The 14,878-nt window shown below is 31.4% G+C and overlaps 1 protein-coding gene across 3 annotated transcripts in view; it reads right to left on the reverse strand.

Moving 5' to 3' along the window:
• Positions 1-56: 56 nt before the first annotated feature.
• Positions 57-14,878, reverse strand: part of LOC106075832 (regulating synaptic membrane exocytosis protein 1-like) — a 152,110-nt gene continuing 137,288 nt past the window's right edge. For 2 of the 3 annotated variants that reach the window (XM_056028668.1, XM_056028667.1), the window contains exons 17-27: positions 13,804-13,911; positions 12,444-12,633; positions 11,870-11,941; positions 10,504-10,605; positions 9,516-9,626; positions 8,896-8,949; positions 7,695-7,791; positions 7,299-7,393; positions 6,538-6,651; positions 4,929-5,071; positions 57-4,036 (exon numbers count right to left, since the gene is read on the reverse strand). In XM_056028668.1, coding sequence (XP_055884643.1) covers positions 3,869-4,036; positions 4,929-5,071; positions 6,538-6,651; positions 7,299-7,393; positions 7,695-7,791; positions 8,896-8,949; positions 9,516-9,626; positions 10,504-10,605; positions 11,870-11,941; positions 12,444-12,633; positions 13,804-13,911 — 1,254 coding nt within the window. In that variant the 3' untranslated portion in view covers positions 57-3,868. The remainder of the gene's footprint in view (positions 4,037-4,928; positions 5,072-6,537; positions 6,652-7,298; positions 7,394-7,694; positions 7,792-8,895; positions 8,950-9,515; positions 9,627-10,503; positions 10,606-11,869; positions 11,942-12,443; positions 12,634-13,803; positions 13,912-14,878) is intronic. The other variant, XM_056028669.1, reaches the window with a different exon arrangement.

The following is a 14,878-nucleotide window of genomic DNA, read 5'->3' on the forward strand; positions in this document are numbered from 1 at the left end:
TAAAAAAAAGACAAAAAAAAAAACATTATCTCAATGACAGTCGAAAGTCAAAACAATCAGGCAAACATTAATGCATTTAATCAGAATAGGTAATAATCATGATTGTTGAATGACCACATTATACAGTTATAACCATATCTCCAGTTCATTATGTAAGAAATCTTATCAATAAATGGACAAATCTCACAATAAAAATTTGATTCGGAGAGAAAATGTTTCTTCAAGTAAATAAGTTGTGTGATTATTTCAGAAATAGGAACTCACATAGGTGGCACTCTGTTTGAATAATTCAGATATTTTATATCAGTAATAATTTAAATTTACTACTGCATTAATACAGTTTTAGTGAGAATACTAAAAACACTGGGAATAAATAGACATTTTTAAAGTCACAAAATAAATCATTATTTTTTAAGAATTAAATTGCACTTTAATATATTTGTTTCTTAAAGATATCTTCTTGAATAAAGTTAAACTCATCCATACTTTGGAATGTTACATAACAAATGAATTAATACCTTAATAAAAATTGAATGTTTGGGCGACATACAATAAAAGGACATGTTTAGTACATAGTCTATATTAAAAATTACGAAATGCTAAATACCAAAAATTTCGGTGCTGCAAGAAAATAATAATCAGATAAATATAAATGATCTCCTGCATAAGTTCTTGCAATTAATGATTTCATAATTTTCTTTAAAATAAAAATAATTGACTTACAATCACAATGATTACCAGTATTATTAAAGAAAAAAGTATATCCTCCATTTATAACTCTGGCAGTAGGAGATTCAGAAAAGAGACTATCAAAGGTTTGGTCAGAAATAACAATTCTAAACTGCTAGACTATTATTCAGCTCATTAAACACTTGCTTTGTTAGACAGTCTAAAAACGTGAACTTGTATTATGGATAGACATTGGTAATGACCTTCTGTTGGACCCTTGTGGCATCACACAAGATTTTTCGACTTTCTCCATTCCTCTCTATCTTTTGCCTTGGATAGAAACCCTTTCAATGGCAAGCCTATCGTTTCTTTTATAATGTCTTCCCATAGCTGTCTCTATCTGCTTCCTCTTCTTTTTCCTGGTACTTTTCTCTGAAGGAAGGTCTTTGCAAGCCCCTAAGACCTTGTGATATGGCCATAGAGTTTTGGTTTATGATTTTTTTACAATAATTAGCAGGACATCGTAGAGTCCAATCGCTGTAGTAGCAATATAAATCAAAATTAACAAGAAAAATAGTCTTTACATGAACTTTGAGTTTCATATCAGACTTGCAACTCCATTTAGCAAAATAATAACAAAATTTACTGTAGGCAGACGTCTTCAAAAGTTATTCTTCTTGGAGATTATCTACATTTCTCTAAACATCATCAGCCTTCAGGAAGTGCCAAGAACTGCAGAGTTATCAAAGCTATCACTTATTCCTTTGCATTCTGTCAGTATTAAAAACCAGTGGTTGCCTCAGTCGCCAATGATTCACCCATTATTTGCTCACGCTTTTCTACAGCACTTCCTCAATGAGAAAGAGATCTACGTAGAATAAGCTTCAGAACAGAGAGCCCAATCATATTACAGGGGGAGAACATCCTTTATAAGGACTATTTCACCAATCTGGGTAGTAGTGTTATCAAAGACAGAACTGATGACATCATATGAAATCACATTAATAAATCTACATTTGTCAATCTGGCACTCTAAAGCACCGTCTCTACAGGACAAGATCCACATTTTGAACACAAATGTTAAGTTCTCTGTGGTTCAGAGAAATGGAGAGTCGTGTAAAACAAATATGGAAAAATTCAAGACTATCACGAAGAGTTGCCGACACTGGATATTGGGAATTATGTTGCCTAAAAGGATAATTAGGTTGCCCAAAAGGATATCTACTGTCAACTTGTGGGAGAAAACCAAGCAGAAATTTATAACCCATGATGATAAAAAGGGAAAATGGAGTTGGATAGGATATACCCTGCGACTACCAATGTTGCAAGGTAGGCACTTGATTGGAATCAGCAAGGAAAGTGGGCAGACCCAAGCAAACCTGGAAGAGTTTGGTCATCATTGAAGCTGAGGATATGGGAATGACATGCAAGCAGGTGAAGAAAGTTAGGGCCGTATGCTCCCTTGGATGTTGACAGGAATGAGTCAAGCAACAGAAGACTTCACTCTTGTCACACTTCAATTTAGAACAAATCAATTTTTTCACATTTATATTCATGTTTAAAAATATCTAAGTATCAACATAAACATATCACGAAAATGAATTCTGTATTATATAAGAATTACAAAATAAATTCAAATATTACATTTCAATAAATTTGATATCAATAACAATCGGTTTTAACTCTTCTCTCCGTAATTATTTTCCACATTCTGAAGGAATTATCTATTTAGCTGATTTGTGTTTCACTACCCTGTTATGATTAAACTTCAATCACTTTTTTGTCTGTTATGTATTCAGAAAATGTTATATTAGGTATATAATTATAAAAGAATGCATGCCCTTTTTATATTTACACAAATTAAAGGTAATAAAGCCAAAATTTAATTTAATTTAATGGGGAAAAATCAATGTTGGTATCATCACTTTGGAGAGAAAGAGTTAAGCAATTAGAAATTTTTAAAGGGGAGATATACATGTCATTAACTGACTTAGAACAAAATTAATTTAAATCTTCACATGGTTTAGAATAAGGCATCTTTGATGATTAAAGCACTATTGGACCATTAGAAATGAGCAAAATTAGTAGACTTCATGATATTTATCTTAACAATGTCATTCGTGCCATTTCTAAAGAAGACGTGAGTGCATGTTAATGGAGCCTAAAAGTTAATTGCATCACAGAACAAAAAGGTCAAAATGATTGACTGGCACTATGTCTGTCCACATAATAAATAAGTGTGACATAAATTTACTTCGATACACTAAATTAACTAAGAAATTCAATGGGACGATTTGTTATTATATAATCATTTAAAATAACACTGAAAACCTAATTAGCAAATTAAAACATAATTAGCAAATTGATTGAATCTTCATACCATCAGTATTTCACACACAAAAAAAAGTTGGAATCAAAATGAAAGATCAAATAAGAAAGAGTTACAATATATGAAAGTTCTAAACAGACATTACAAAATGTCAAGGAAACCACCTCAGAAAATATTTAAACCATACAAATAAAAAGTGTGTATGTAAAACACAACAACATCCAATGCTACTGCTTTATATAAATATAATATTGGTGACTGTTTTCACAAGGATAATAAAAACTAAGATTGTTTCGGAAAAAAACAAATTAAACCAAATTTTTTTAAAATCGTATATATTATCATACAATATACATCTCTAGGATTAAGTTCAACTTAATTTTTTAAAATCATATATATTATCATACAATATACAAGTTAAGGATAAGTTTCTTGAGATGAAACTTCATTAATAAGGCTTTGTGTTTTGAGTTTAAAAGTATGGGGAAATACAGGACATATAATAGCCTATATATAATTTGCAGCATTAATGAAATAATTATATGTACTAGAAAATTTATATTTTTTTTACAACAGAATAGATGGGAGGAAAATAGAGCCAATAATGAAACTGTTAAAGAGCCAAATAAATAAAATCTGTGGAGTAACAACTGAAGGACAATGAACTAACTCTTTCGCAGACAGGCTTTTAAAAATGGAAATATGAAAAAAAAAAGTTTAATTAATTGGAATTAATTTTTTAAAAAGACTAAGAAAATTAGAAGTGATAAATGAAAATGATATCCTTTAGTCACCCAAAAAAAAATAAAAAAAGAAAGAAATATTTTTTTTTATTCTTTTAAAATTTATCTTTCATATTCCTGAGTATTGTCACCATGAGCTGAGAAATTCGTCTGAACCATAATCAGTCGAATTCATTTGAAATAATTTATACCATGCTACTGTATGTTTAGAAAGGTCAAGGCCATCAAGACGTACTAAAACCTCTCCGCGACAGCTCTTTTTTTCAAAACTGCTGGTCCTCTCCCAAATGTCAATCTGAAAGTGTTCAAGAAATGAAACAAAATTACTCTTCTATTTAATGCGCATGAGAAACTAACAAAAACATCATCTTATAAATAAATTCTAGCTTTTATATAGCGCTACTTTCATGCTTATAGCATGCTCAGAGCACAATGGTCCAATCTCATTGTGGACCAGTTGGGAGTGAGAGGGGTATCTGGGAGAAGGTTTTCTGTGCTGCATTTAGTCGCTCAGTAAACTCAGTAAACACAACTCTGCTCGAGTCGGGTGTCAAAACTTGAGCACCTTTCATAAGTAGCCAAGCCAAGTTCAAGCATACTTAGCCTCTCAACCACGCATATCATAAACCAAAATAGTTTATAAATTCTTCATTCAAGATAACACAGTAATGAAGGGCATTTGTGTTACATGCAAATCTGTAGCTAGGTTGGTATTGCTATTTATCTTTAAAAAGAAAAAAATTCAGTATGGTATGGAGAATGCAAACTCCAAGAAACCCATCGGCAAGGTCTACACCCAACAGACATTTATCCAGCTGCCCAGACCAGAGACAGAAGTCCTGATGGTGTTCAGAAGAATTGTAACAGTATTGTTTCTTAAATAATTAAAATATAATTTTAAGGATGTGCATATTTATAGCTACCCAATTTTAAAAGAGTGAAGTTACACAAAAATAAATTTGATTACTTCTTGTATGAATTAAGATGATGAAGATGGTAGTAACATTAGTTTTTAATAGTTCTTAGAGATGCAGACCTGACATAAGACATGTTATAATACACAGTGGCAGCTTTTGTAGAGTTTACTTATATGGAACTTGTTAACTAGATAAAATGACTTAAAGCACTTATCAAAGAAGTTAAAGCATCTTGTAATTGAGACATTAATGTTAAAAAACTTGGCAAACCTTCATAATCCTTCCATGGACATTGCAAGCTGAGTACTTGACCTTCTTCCGGTACACAGGATCAAAGGAGCCCTTCACTACCAAAGTTTTCTTTCTTTGAATGACTTTCTTACCTTCCACTAAGTATGTTTTCACGTAAGTATCTGAAAATTGTTTTTTTATCTTAGTTCCGTGTTGTAAGTACTGATTTAAATTAATCAGGTCTTTACTTTTAGCTGACATTAACCAGAAAAAATATGAATACCAAACTAGGATCAATCATAGAAAATATATGTTGTATAAATGAGGAAGGATAATTTATTTAGCATTCATTATTTATATTTTTAGATGACATAAGCCACATAAAAAGTATGAATGCCAAACTAGGATTAATCAATGATATATTGTCTAAGTGAAGAAGTAAAATTGTTACACTAAGAGAAAAATAATTGCATCTCATGAAATCAAAGAAACACATTTGAGAGATTGCAAAATGACTTGTTTATTTGAGAAAAAAAAAAAGCTATTGACATTATTCAAAGATCCTTAAATTTAAAATTATATTCATGCTAAGAATAATTGAAACTTATGTAATGCTATCAACAATCATAAAGTAGCAAAAGCTGTTTAAGGTGATGATTAGAAATGCACCAGGCTTGAAGGTGGCCTCACAATAGAAAAAAACATTTATTACCATCTGCTATTATTCAAATTCGGCCACAGAGTTTAATGTACCATAGCAATCTGCCTTAACAAAATTTGACAAATTTTAGGAATGGAGCAGAAATTATTATCTAGTTTGTTGATTTTCTGTTCATTAAGTTGGCCAAGTCATTAAATCAACATAAGAACAAGGACAATTGGAACACAATCAGCCAGTCATTGAAATAAGGTAGATTAATATAAGCATAAGGTACTAAATACAACAAGGACTAAATGTAGCACTTGAGATGAACAGGCCAGTGAGCGGTGTGGTATATATATATATATATATATATATACAGTGCTTTTTTTAAAAAAAAAATAGTTGCCGGTATTCAGTGATTAGGTGCCAGAACTCAGTAGTTGATTGCCTAACTTTTAAGAACTAAAAAATAATAATATACGTTAAAATACAAGAAAAGTAATAATTTTTTCAAAAAGGTGCTGGTGCGTACCATCACAAAAGAAGCCCTGTATATATATATATGATTTATGGGGCAGATGAAAAGGTCTACTGTTTCTGTGGCCCACTGTTCGAAAGGGTGTAATAAGGCCAGCACAATAGCCAATCACCTTTACTTTTAGTTGTAATTTCAGGTACCCATTAGAGCTGGGTGAACTCAAAGGTGCCCTAAAGATCCCGAAAGTAAAAATCTTAATCTTCACCAGGATTCAAGCCTGCTTTACCATTCAGCCACTGCACCTTCGATATATATATATATATATAAAAAGAGAGAGAAAGAGAGATAGCCTATGCTTACTAATTTTGTTATAGTTGCCCAAGGCATGAGTCACTGCTTAGGCTGCTTCTGGCTCAATCTTTGAGATCCTTACAGACATGAAAGTTATATTGCTGCAAACTAATGTAATAAAGTTTTGAAAAGGTAAACACATTGGATGAAAACAAAAATAAAATGTAGATGAATACCTGGTGGTTGTGATGAACCTGATTTATTCAGTCCAACTGCACAGATAATGTCCACTTCTAGCTGACCTTTGGACACCATAAAGCCTAACTTGATATTACCCCAAACTATCTTTTCTGTTAATGAAGGAATGCATAAATATTTATATTAGACGCAGAATGGAAACAAAAATACTTTTTGATAAAACGTCTAGCTTGAGCTTAAGTGATACAGGTAAAATAGTTAACGTATTGTACCTTATTGTACTTTGGTGAATATAATCATTTCAGCTACTGACTTGCTACAACTACTGACTAGACTTTTATCTTATATAATACAGACGTTACTTCAAAAAAGAAGATGATTACATCCTTCACGTCATGCATCTAGTCATGTATGTTAACCAATGACTTAAATTCTACCAAGTCATTGGTTTTCCTGGCTGACTCAGGCAACCCATTCACTCTTCCTCTCTCAAACGACCTTACTTCCAATCATACCAAACTCTAGTTCACTATTTACAGTTTCATGCTTTGTAGTCACAAAACTTACCCAAGTACAATAAGTAAACTATTTTATCTGTGACATAAACTTATTCTGGTTATTGATCAAGAAAACCCACTAAAAGTCATAATTGAAAATATATAAATGTTCATGGACCAAAGCATATTTATTCATGTTCGTTATTTAGTTTATAGAGTTCCCCCTCTGCAACAGTAAATCTTTAAATATAAAGTCATTATTAACAGCCATTATTACAATAACATCATGACTTAATATTTACCAGTAGAAAGTTTTGGAGGAATTTGACCTGGACCCAAGGTTGAGTTTGCGTCCTCTCCATCTTGTGGGGGGCGGTCAGGAGGAGCAGAAGAAACACTTCAAAAGATTAAAGTATCGGTACATGATTATTTAACTATGGCAATAAATCAAGATTTTGAAAGAACAAATACAGTGTGAATATTAAAAGTCAAACCTCTTAAGAATGAAAAGAAATGAAAGAAATATTAAAGAATGTTCAAACAGAAATGGGAATAAAGTGAATGTTTATCATAAAACAGCATAAAGCAATAAAAAAATAAATAAGTATATAAGATAGATTATATTATATCATTGATGAAAGTCAATCCAGCCAAAATATATTTTAGAAGAAAACTAAAAACTAAGAAAAGATAACTACCTGCCATGAGTGTCTTCATCATCAGAAAGGAAGAAACTTGAGCTGCTGTTGGTTCTACTTGGAGGTAATGGTGGAGCCAATAGGTCCATGCTATGATCTGTAAGAAAATGTGAGCTAATTAAATCATGTTGATATAAAACAAAGGAAGATAAAAGACTTCAGTCAAAGATTACCAACTAATATTATAACTAACACTTATGGAAAAACTTACAAAATGTTAAAAAAAAAAGTATCATCAGATGTTACAAAAATCTCACTATTGTTTTCTCTCTTCATTTGGTCTATATTTCTACAATTTGCATGTTTTACTTCACAGCATTATTAACTTTATTGTTGATATCTTATCTTGTAATATACAGTAACATCACATGTACCTATTTAGACTTACAGACTTATGTATTTCATGAGAGCTTAAAATTGACATTTATACCATATTGAAGTTATATGTAATTTAGTTTTAAGATTATTAAAGAAAGACTATTTATGATGATAACATAATAATATTAATAATTATAGTAATATGACTATGACTTTTTTCAAAAGATTATAACGGTGACAAGGGTCCCCCATTTACACAACTATTCAACAGTGTTCAAGCATTGAGATTTTACCCATAGTGTCCCACATATATATGATATATATTCCTTGGAAATCAAAATCAAACATCTCAAAATAGGTTAAATATAAAGTGGGAACAGTTTTGATTAAATAATTATATCTTGCATAACATTTTGTGAATTATTAAGACATATTAGAGTCCTATAGGCTAAGTTATAAGCTACATGCACAAGTTGTAAAAAAAAAAAAAGGAGCTAATAAAAAATTTTCAAACACCTGAACCAGTATGAAGAATGCATGGCCATTTATAAATATCAGACTATAGAATAATAAAAAATAACATCAGAATATAAGTTATCCTTAAACCTTTCTATTATCCTACTAACCATAAGTTATCTAAACTCAGCATCACTGAACTATTACCATATAAGAAAATAAAACAAAAGGATACAATAAATAAAACAGGATGTAATCTAGGGAGGTAGAAAATTCTTTCAGGTTTATTAAAAAGGTATGACATCCAATAAAAACAAATAATATTTTCCATTTTGGTTTTGCTTCTAAAGTATGAAAAATGAAATCCAGCATGCTTAGGGGAATTAAATCAAAAAAATAAAAGTCTTGATTCCTAAAATTTAATTACCGCTTGATACGGATAAAGAACTGAATGCTTCCATCTTGCAGCGATCTGGTTGAGCTGAGCATGTTTAGTGGGACAACATTAAGAGTACAAATCTATTTATAACTCAACATCATCTCATTCATATAAAGTAAAGTCAGAAAAGGAAATTCAAGAAAACAAAAACAGGAATAGGTGAAGGTGAAAAATTGAGAGATATAAGTTATATTCAGTTTTGTTTAAAAAAAGAAGTTTTTCAAGTTCTATGTTAAGAATATAACATGCCTACACCCGTTTAGTGGTACTAGCTGTTTGAAGCTACAAGCAACAACCCTGTATTTTAATATTAATGAATATAAAATATAGATTGTATTCCACAATATACAAAACAATAAATCGAATAGTAAAAGTTTAATAAACTTTTAATAGTATAAAAAAAATATAAACATCCAAAACAAAAATACTGCTAGTAGGTTCTAAGTCTTGGTTTATAAAATCAGACTACTGTTGATGAGATATGCATTGTCTAACCATGCACAAATGCTAACACATTGGGTAAAAATTACATGGCATTTGTGATTCACTTATAATTATTATTGGCCAGAAATTGGAAAGATAAAAGAAATGAACAAAAAGAATCTTACAAGAGTTCTGACGTCTTTTCATAGCATTAGGACTTCTTGAGAGAGGTGTGCCTTTATCACTTTTATCAGAAGATCTTCTGATCAGGTCACTTTGGCTGCTTTCATCTGAGCCTGAAAAAAATGATTTGCTATAAGACATACAATATATACCATTAAAAAAAAAGATTTTTTATTTCTTTATGTGGTTCAAGTTTAAAAGAAGAATAAAGATTAAATTAATCATGTTTGGATTAATAGAAATTAGTGATTTTATAATATCATGTAAAAAATATGTAAAAATGATTTTACTTTTTCTATTATGTTATAAACAAATAAAAAGTAAGTAGTTTTATGTCTAAGAAAAACTTTACAAGTGATGTAAAAAAAAGGGAATGCTTTTCTTTTAGACATTGTGATCTATACAGCAAATGATGTAGGCCTAATGCTCATCTGTTTCTATGGCTGACAGTTTATGAGGCTAGCACAATGACAACCGCCATTACTTTTCACAACTGGTTTCAGATATCCATTAGAGTTGAGTGGATACTGGAGTGTCTTCAAAACCCAGAAATTAAAAAATCCCCAGCTATCACTGAGTTTTGAACCTGAGATCCCTCAGTTCAGAAGCCAAGCGCTTTCCTATTCAGACACCACAAACTCTATCTGTAGGCTTTCTTTTTCTTTCATTTCCTTGAAACTGTTGAATGTTGCATAGTATAAAAAATGTAATAAAACTCTTGATATAATTGTTTAATTCTGAAAGAATTACGCCTGTGAAAACTTTGGTAGAATATTCTCAAAAGCAACAACAATGTTGATACAAACAAACCCACACTACTTCTTAGTTTTTTTTTCGATCTACCTCTTCATACTCTAATTCAAATTTTACTCCACATTATTAACAATAAATAAAAGTTGGCAGGTACTTGAAAAATTGTGTTAACAAACTGTAGCTGATTAAAAAAACAAAGATACCTAGATTTAAGAAGGGAAATAAACCTTAGCAAACCTGCGTTGTCTTTCTTTTCAATAAGAGACAAGGAAGCCATTTTATTCACCGTAGTCCTCATCTTTTTCCTGACTTTAGTGGTAAAACTGTCTGGTTGTGAAACTGGTTTGGAAATAAAAAAACAGAAAATGTTCATTTAATTTTTTTTAACCATCTGTATTTCATGTAGTAATGCTCTTTCCTTTTAGCATTTAGTAACAATTTGAAAATAGGTCTACAAAATAATAGTTGACCATTGCTAATCTGAGAGTTACGAGACTGGGGGTTGTGTCAGATTATCAAAAACATCAGATTACCAAAGGTTAGCTGGACTTCAAAAAATTCTGCCATGGTCATAGGCCTACCTCTTAATAATTTACAAGTTTTCAGGAAGAAAAAAAGTTTTACGCTTATGTTCTCAAACTCTGGGCACCATCAAACAAGATGTAACAAAAACTTAACACTAAAAAATACGGCAGGTAAACTGTCTTATAGCTATCAAAGAAAGACAATCAAGAATATGTTACCACTTAACACAGCAAGACACACATGAGAAGTGCAGATATTCGCATGTTGAAATATGCATGTACAGCTGAAGCATATTTTATCGCTCAAGTCGGCAAAGCATCAGATTACTGAGAGTGTTGCATCAGGGCTGACCTTAGACATAGACAAACTAGGCAGCTGCCTAGGGCTGCTGATTGGTGAGGGCCTCAAGCAGGACTCAAAATAATTTTTTAGAGATGAAACAACCAAACTTTTCCCCAACATTATTGTTGGTGTACACTAGGTGTTAAATAAATTGCTTAGTTTATTTTTTGCTGTTTATTTTATTTGTTTTTCTATTTCATTTTGGGACACCAAATTCATGTAGCCTAGGGCCTCTGATTTATTAAGGTTGGTCCTGCTTGGCTTAAAAAGTGTCAGACAATCAATGGCCAACTGTATTCTACAAGAAAACATTAAGAAACTGGAACAGACACAAAACAGAATATTCACATTTTAGAGTAACACCTTTAGTAAAATCACTAAATATAGAAAGCCTTTAGGATAGAAGACTTGAAAGTAAAGTAGGAATTATATATTAAACACTGAACCATAATCTTCAAATACAAAAACAAAATCTAATAAAATACTCAGAAAGACACAAGGATAAAGGAACATTCCTCGTTCCAATTTGTACAAAATGCTCATTCTTCCCTAGTGCTATTAGAGCATGGAATGGGTTGCCTGAGCTAGCCAGGAAAACCAGTGGCTTAGCAGAATTTAGGTAATTGTTAATATGCATGACTAAATGCATGACGCGTAGGACGTAATCATCTTCTTTTTTGAAATAACATCTGTATTATATAAGATAAGATAAATGAAGTAAAAAGAGGTGACTTACCACTATTTAAATGGAACTCCCTTGACCCAACATGAGAAGTTCCAGAAGGCACAGGGGAAACATTTGTAGAGCCTGGAACCATTTTATTTTTAAATCATTGATTAAACATCTAATCTTGTACAAACAAGTATTTTATAACTGATAACATAAGATCTAAATTTTGAAAATTACATTTTGGTGTTGTTAACAATCCATTTATCAACTATTACTTTTATCAAAAAGACTATTGTTTTTTTTCTTTTAATACGTATGGGTGTGCCAAAATATTTTAATAAAAAGTCCAAGGAAATTAGCTAAAAAATGTTTAAGGCCTTAAAGTCAGAGTTAAACAAATAAGCCTTAGCATTTGATCTTAGATATATATTAATTATTTTAAAATAATGTTTATGTTTTTTTAAAATGCTAACAATTTATAAAAAAAAAAGATATTTTTTTCCTGCAAATATATTTCTTTTATTTTTATGGCTTAATAATATATTTAATATATATGAAAAAAAAAACATTACCATTATATAAAGTAAAACCCTTTTTTAATAAATGCAATTAAAGATTTTGTGTAACTGAGTGAACATACCAACAGATGAAGGCGAATGTTGGTGCTGTCTTTGTAAAGGCACTTCTGGGGAGACTGCTGGGCTGAACAAGGAAGAATCTTTGAAAGAACCACTGGTCAAACTTGCCGACAGACTGGCGGAGTGGCTACTTCTACGATGGGACAAAGGGGCACTATTCTCATCATGTTCTTCTAAATTATACCATTGAGCCTGGCAAAGGAACATTAGTAGGACACAAACATTTTTTTTGTAGCTTCCAAAATTTAAATATATATTTAAAAAAAAGAAAAGTACCCTTTTCAGACCTTGTGATCTATAGGGCAGATGATATAAAGATCATCCATGTCTTTGTCCTACAGTTAACAAGGGTGTCATATGGCAAGCACACAACCAACCACCTTAACTTGCCCCCAGTGTCAGGTAGTCTCCCATTAGAGCTGAAAGGACTCAGAGGCACCCTGAAGATACTAAAATTAAAAATCACAATATTCACCAGGATCTGAACCCGGCGCTTTACCTCTCAGCATTGTGTCTCCCAATATGTGACAATGATTATTTATCAAAGCAATCAACCAATAAGTTTATTTAATACTGTTACTATGAAACAATGAAAAAATTGGAATAATAGCATTTATATGCCAGCATCCATGTAATATTACCAAAGCAATAAAAATAAAATTACTAGTAATCAATATTGGCTTCCACTATTTTTAACAGTTCTTCTCTTTACCAAAAAGGAGGATAAATTCAGCAGTTGGCCTAATTGCATAGATTTTAATTCTTGATATGATTCCCATACACAGAATATAAATGATTTGTTGCAAATATCTTTAAAAAAAAAATAATTAATCTTAATTAGAGTACATATTTTGGAGTGTTCTTTTGGCATTAATTTGCTATCCTAAAAAATGCGAAACAATCTATTATTGAAAATGAGATTTTTGCGACGCTTTAGCAAGAAAATTGAATTGAATTTAAGTTAGAACAGCAATTTCAAACAACCAATAAGAATTAATATGTTTTTCATAAAAAATCAGGGAGAACCTATTTTTGATATTGAATTTTTTAACAAGAAAATAAATATAAGTTAGAGGAGCAATTTGACTATCATTTTGACATGTAATGAGATCTTTGAATCCAATATCATAATTTACAAATTAAAATTTTAATAAATGTTTTATTTTCATGTAGTTTTTTTTTTATTAATTTATTTTTTGATAATAACTTAGGCCTTGCAGAATTATAAAGCAAAAGAATATAAAGATATAAGTATTAGCTTTTTGGGCAGATAACTCCAGTCATTTCAGAGAAAGATACCTTGTGTAGTATCTTAAAGCCATTAAACAGTTATGTTATATTCTGATGTATGAGTTGTCTAACCTGGTTATCTAGCTGTGCTTGCACCAGGTCCAACAAAACTTCCCCAACAAACTGATCACATTTCTCCTCATAGCACCAGACTGTCATTTGTAAGGCCTTAGTGACTAGCTGTGACATAAGACAGTGTCCCATTAAATAAACTTATATAGCATAGGTCACATCGAATATACACAGTCTATAAATGATATGTTGCAAATATCTTAAAAATGTAAAAACATTAATAGAGTACTTATTTCTGAGTCTTTGTGAATGTGAAACAATCATTTTCCATTAATTTGCTTTTCTTAAAGATGCAGAACAACTTCTTATTGATCATGAGATTTTTGCAACGTTTTAGCAAGAAAACTGTAACTACACACTTTTAGACCACATGATACTTACAGAACACACTCAGGCAGAATAGTTAAAAAACCCAAAAGACTTGATTTGTGAATGGACTTTTTAGTTGACTAGTTTGTTAGTTATTCTGATAAATAGATCTTGGGGGAGCTACCACCTTATACCAAGCGCGTCCCCAGGTGGCGGATAGGGGAAAGACCCTTAGATATAAGGGTTAGCTGTGAATAGCAAATAAACAGCCGTGGACCAACTGGTTAGCAGTCATGGAGGATGAGGTGGAGTATTCCAGTGATTAGAATATTTACTAAAAACATCTCAGAAATCCAGGGAAATGATTGCAAAAAGCGAGTATAGGGCGCTCTAACTCTAGATGAAACTCGTTAGCTAGTGATAGCAGTTCATCTAGGAGAGAAAACTCTGAAAATAAACACCTGCTGCCTTGCAGATGATCTTGGATGATCAAAGGCTATGGGAGCACACCCAGAAAGAAAAGCAGGATGAAGTCGGAGTCAATGGGCCTCCTGGCGCATAACACATTGACATGCAACCTCATCTATGTTGGAGTTTGAGAACGAAGAAGAAGAAATGATAAATAGATTTTCTGATTAAAGAAGAGAGATGTATCATATTGGTATTAATACTATTATATGTACATTTGCAAACTAGCGCATCAGTGCAACACCGCTTGTGTTTACGTAATAAATGGAGTTCCTAATATGTCTTCCCCATAGACATA

This window comes from Biomphalaria glabrata, chromosome 5 (assembly GCF_947242115.1).
Source record: "Biomphalaria glabrata chromosome 5, xgBioGlab47.1, whole genome shotgun sequence".
In the NCBI taxonomy this organism is placed as follows: Eukaryota; Metazoa; Mollusca; class Gastropoda; family Planorbidae; genus Biomphalaria; species Biomphalaria glabrata.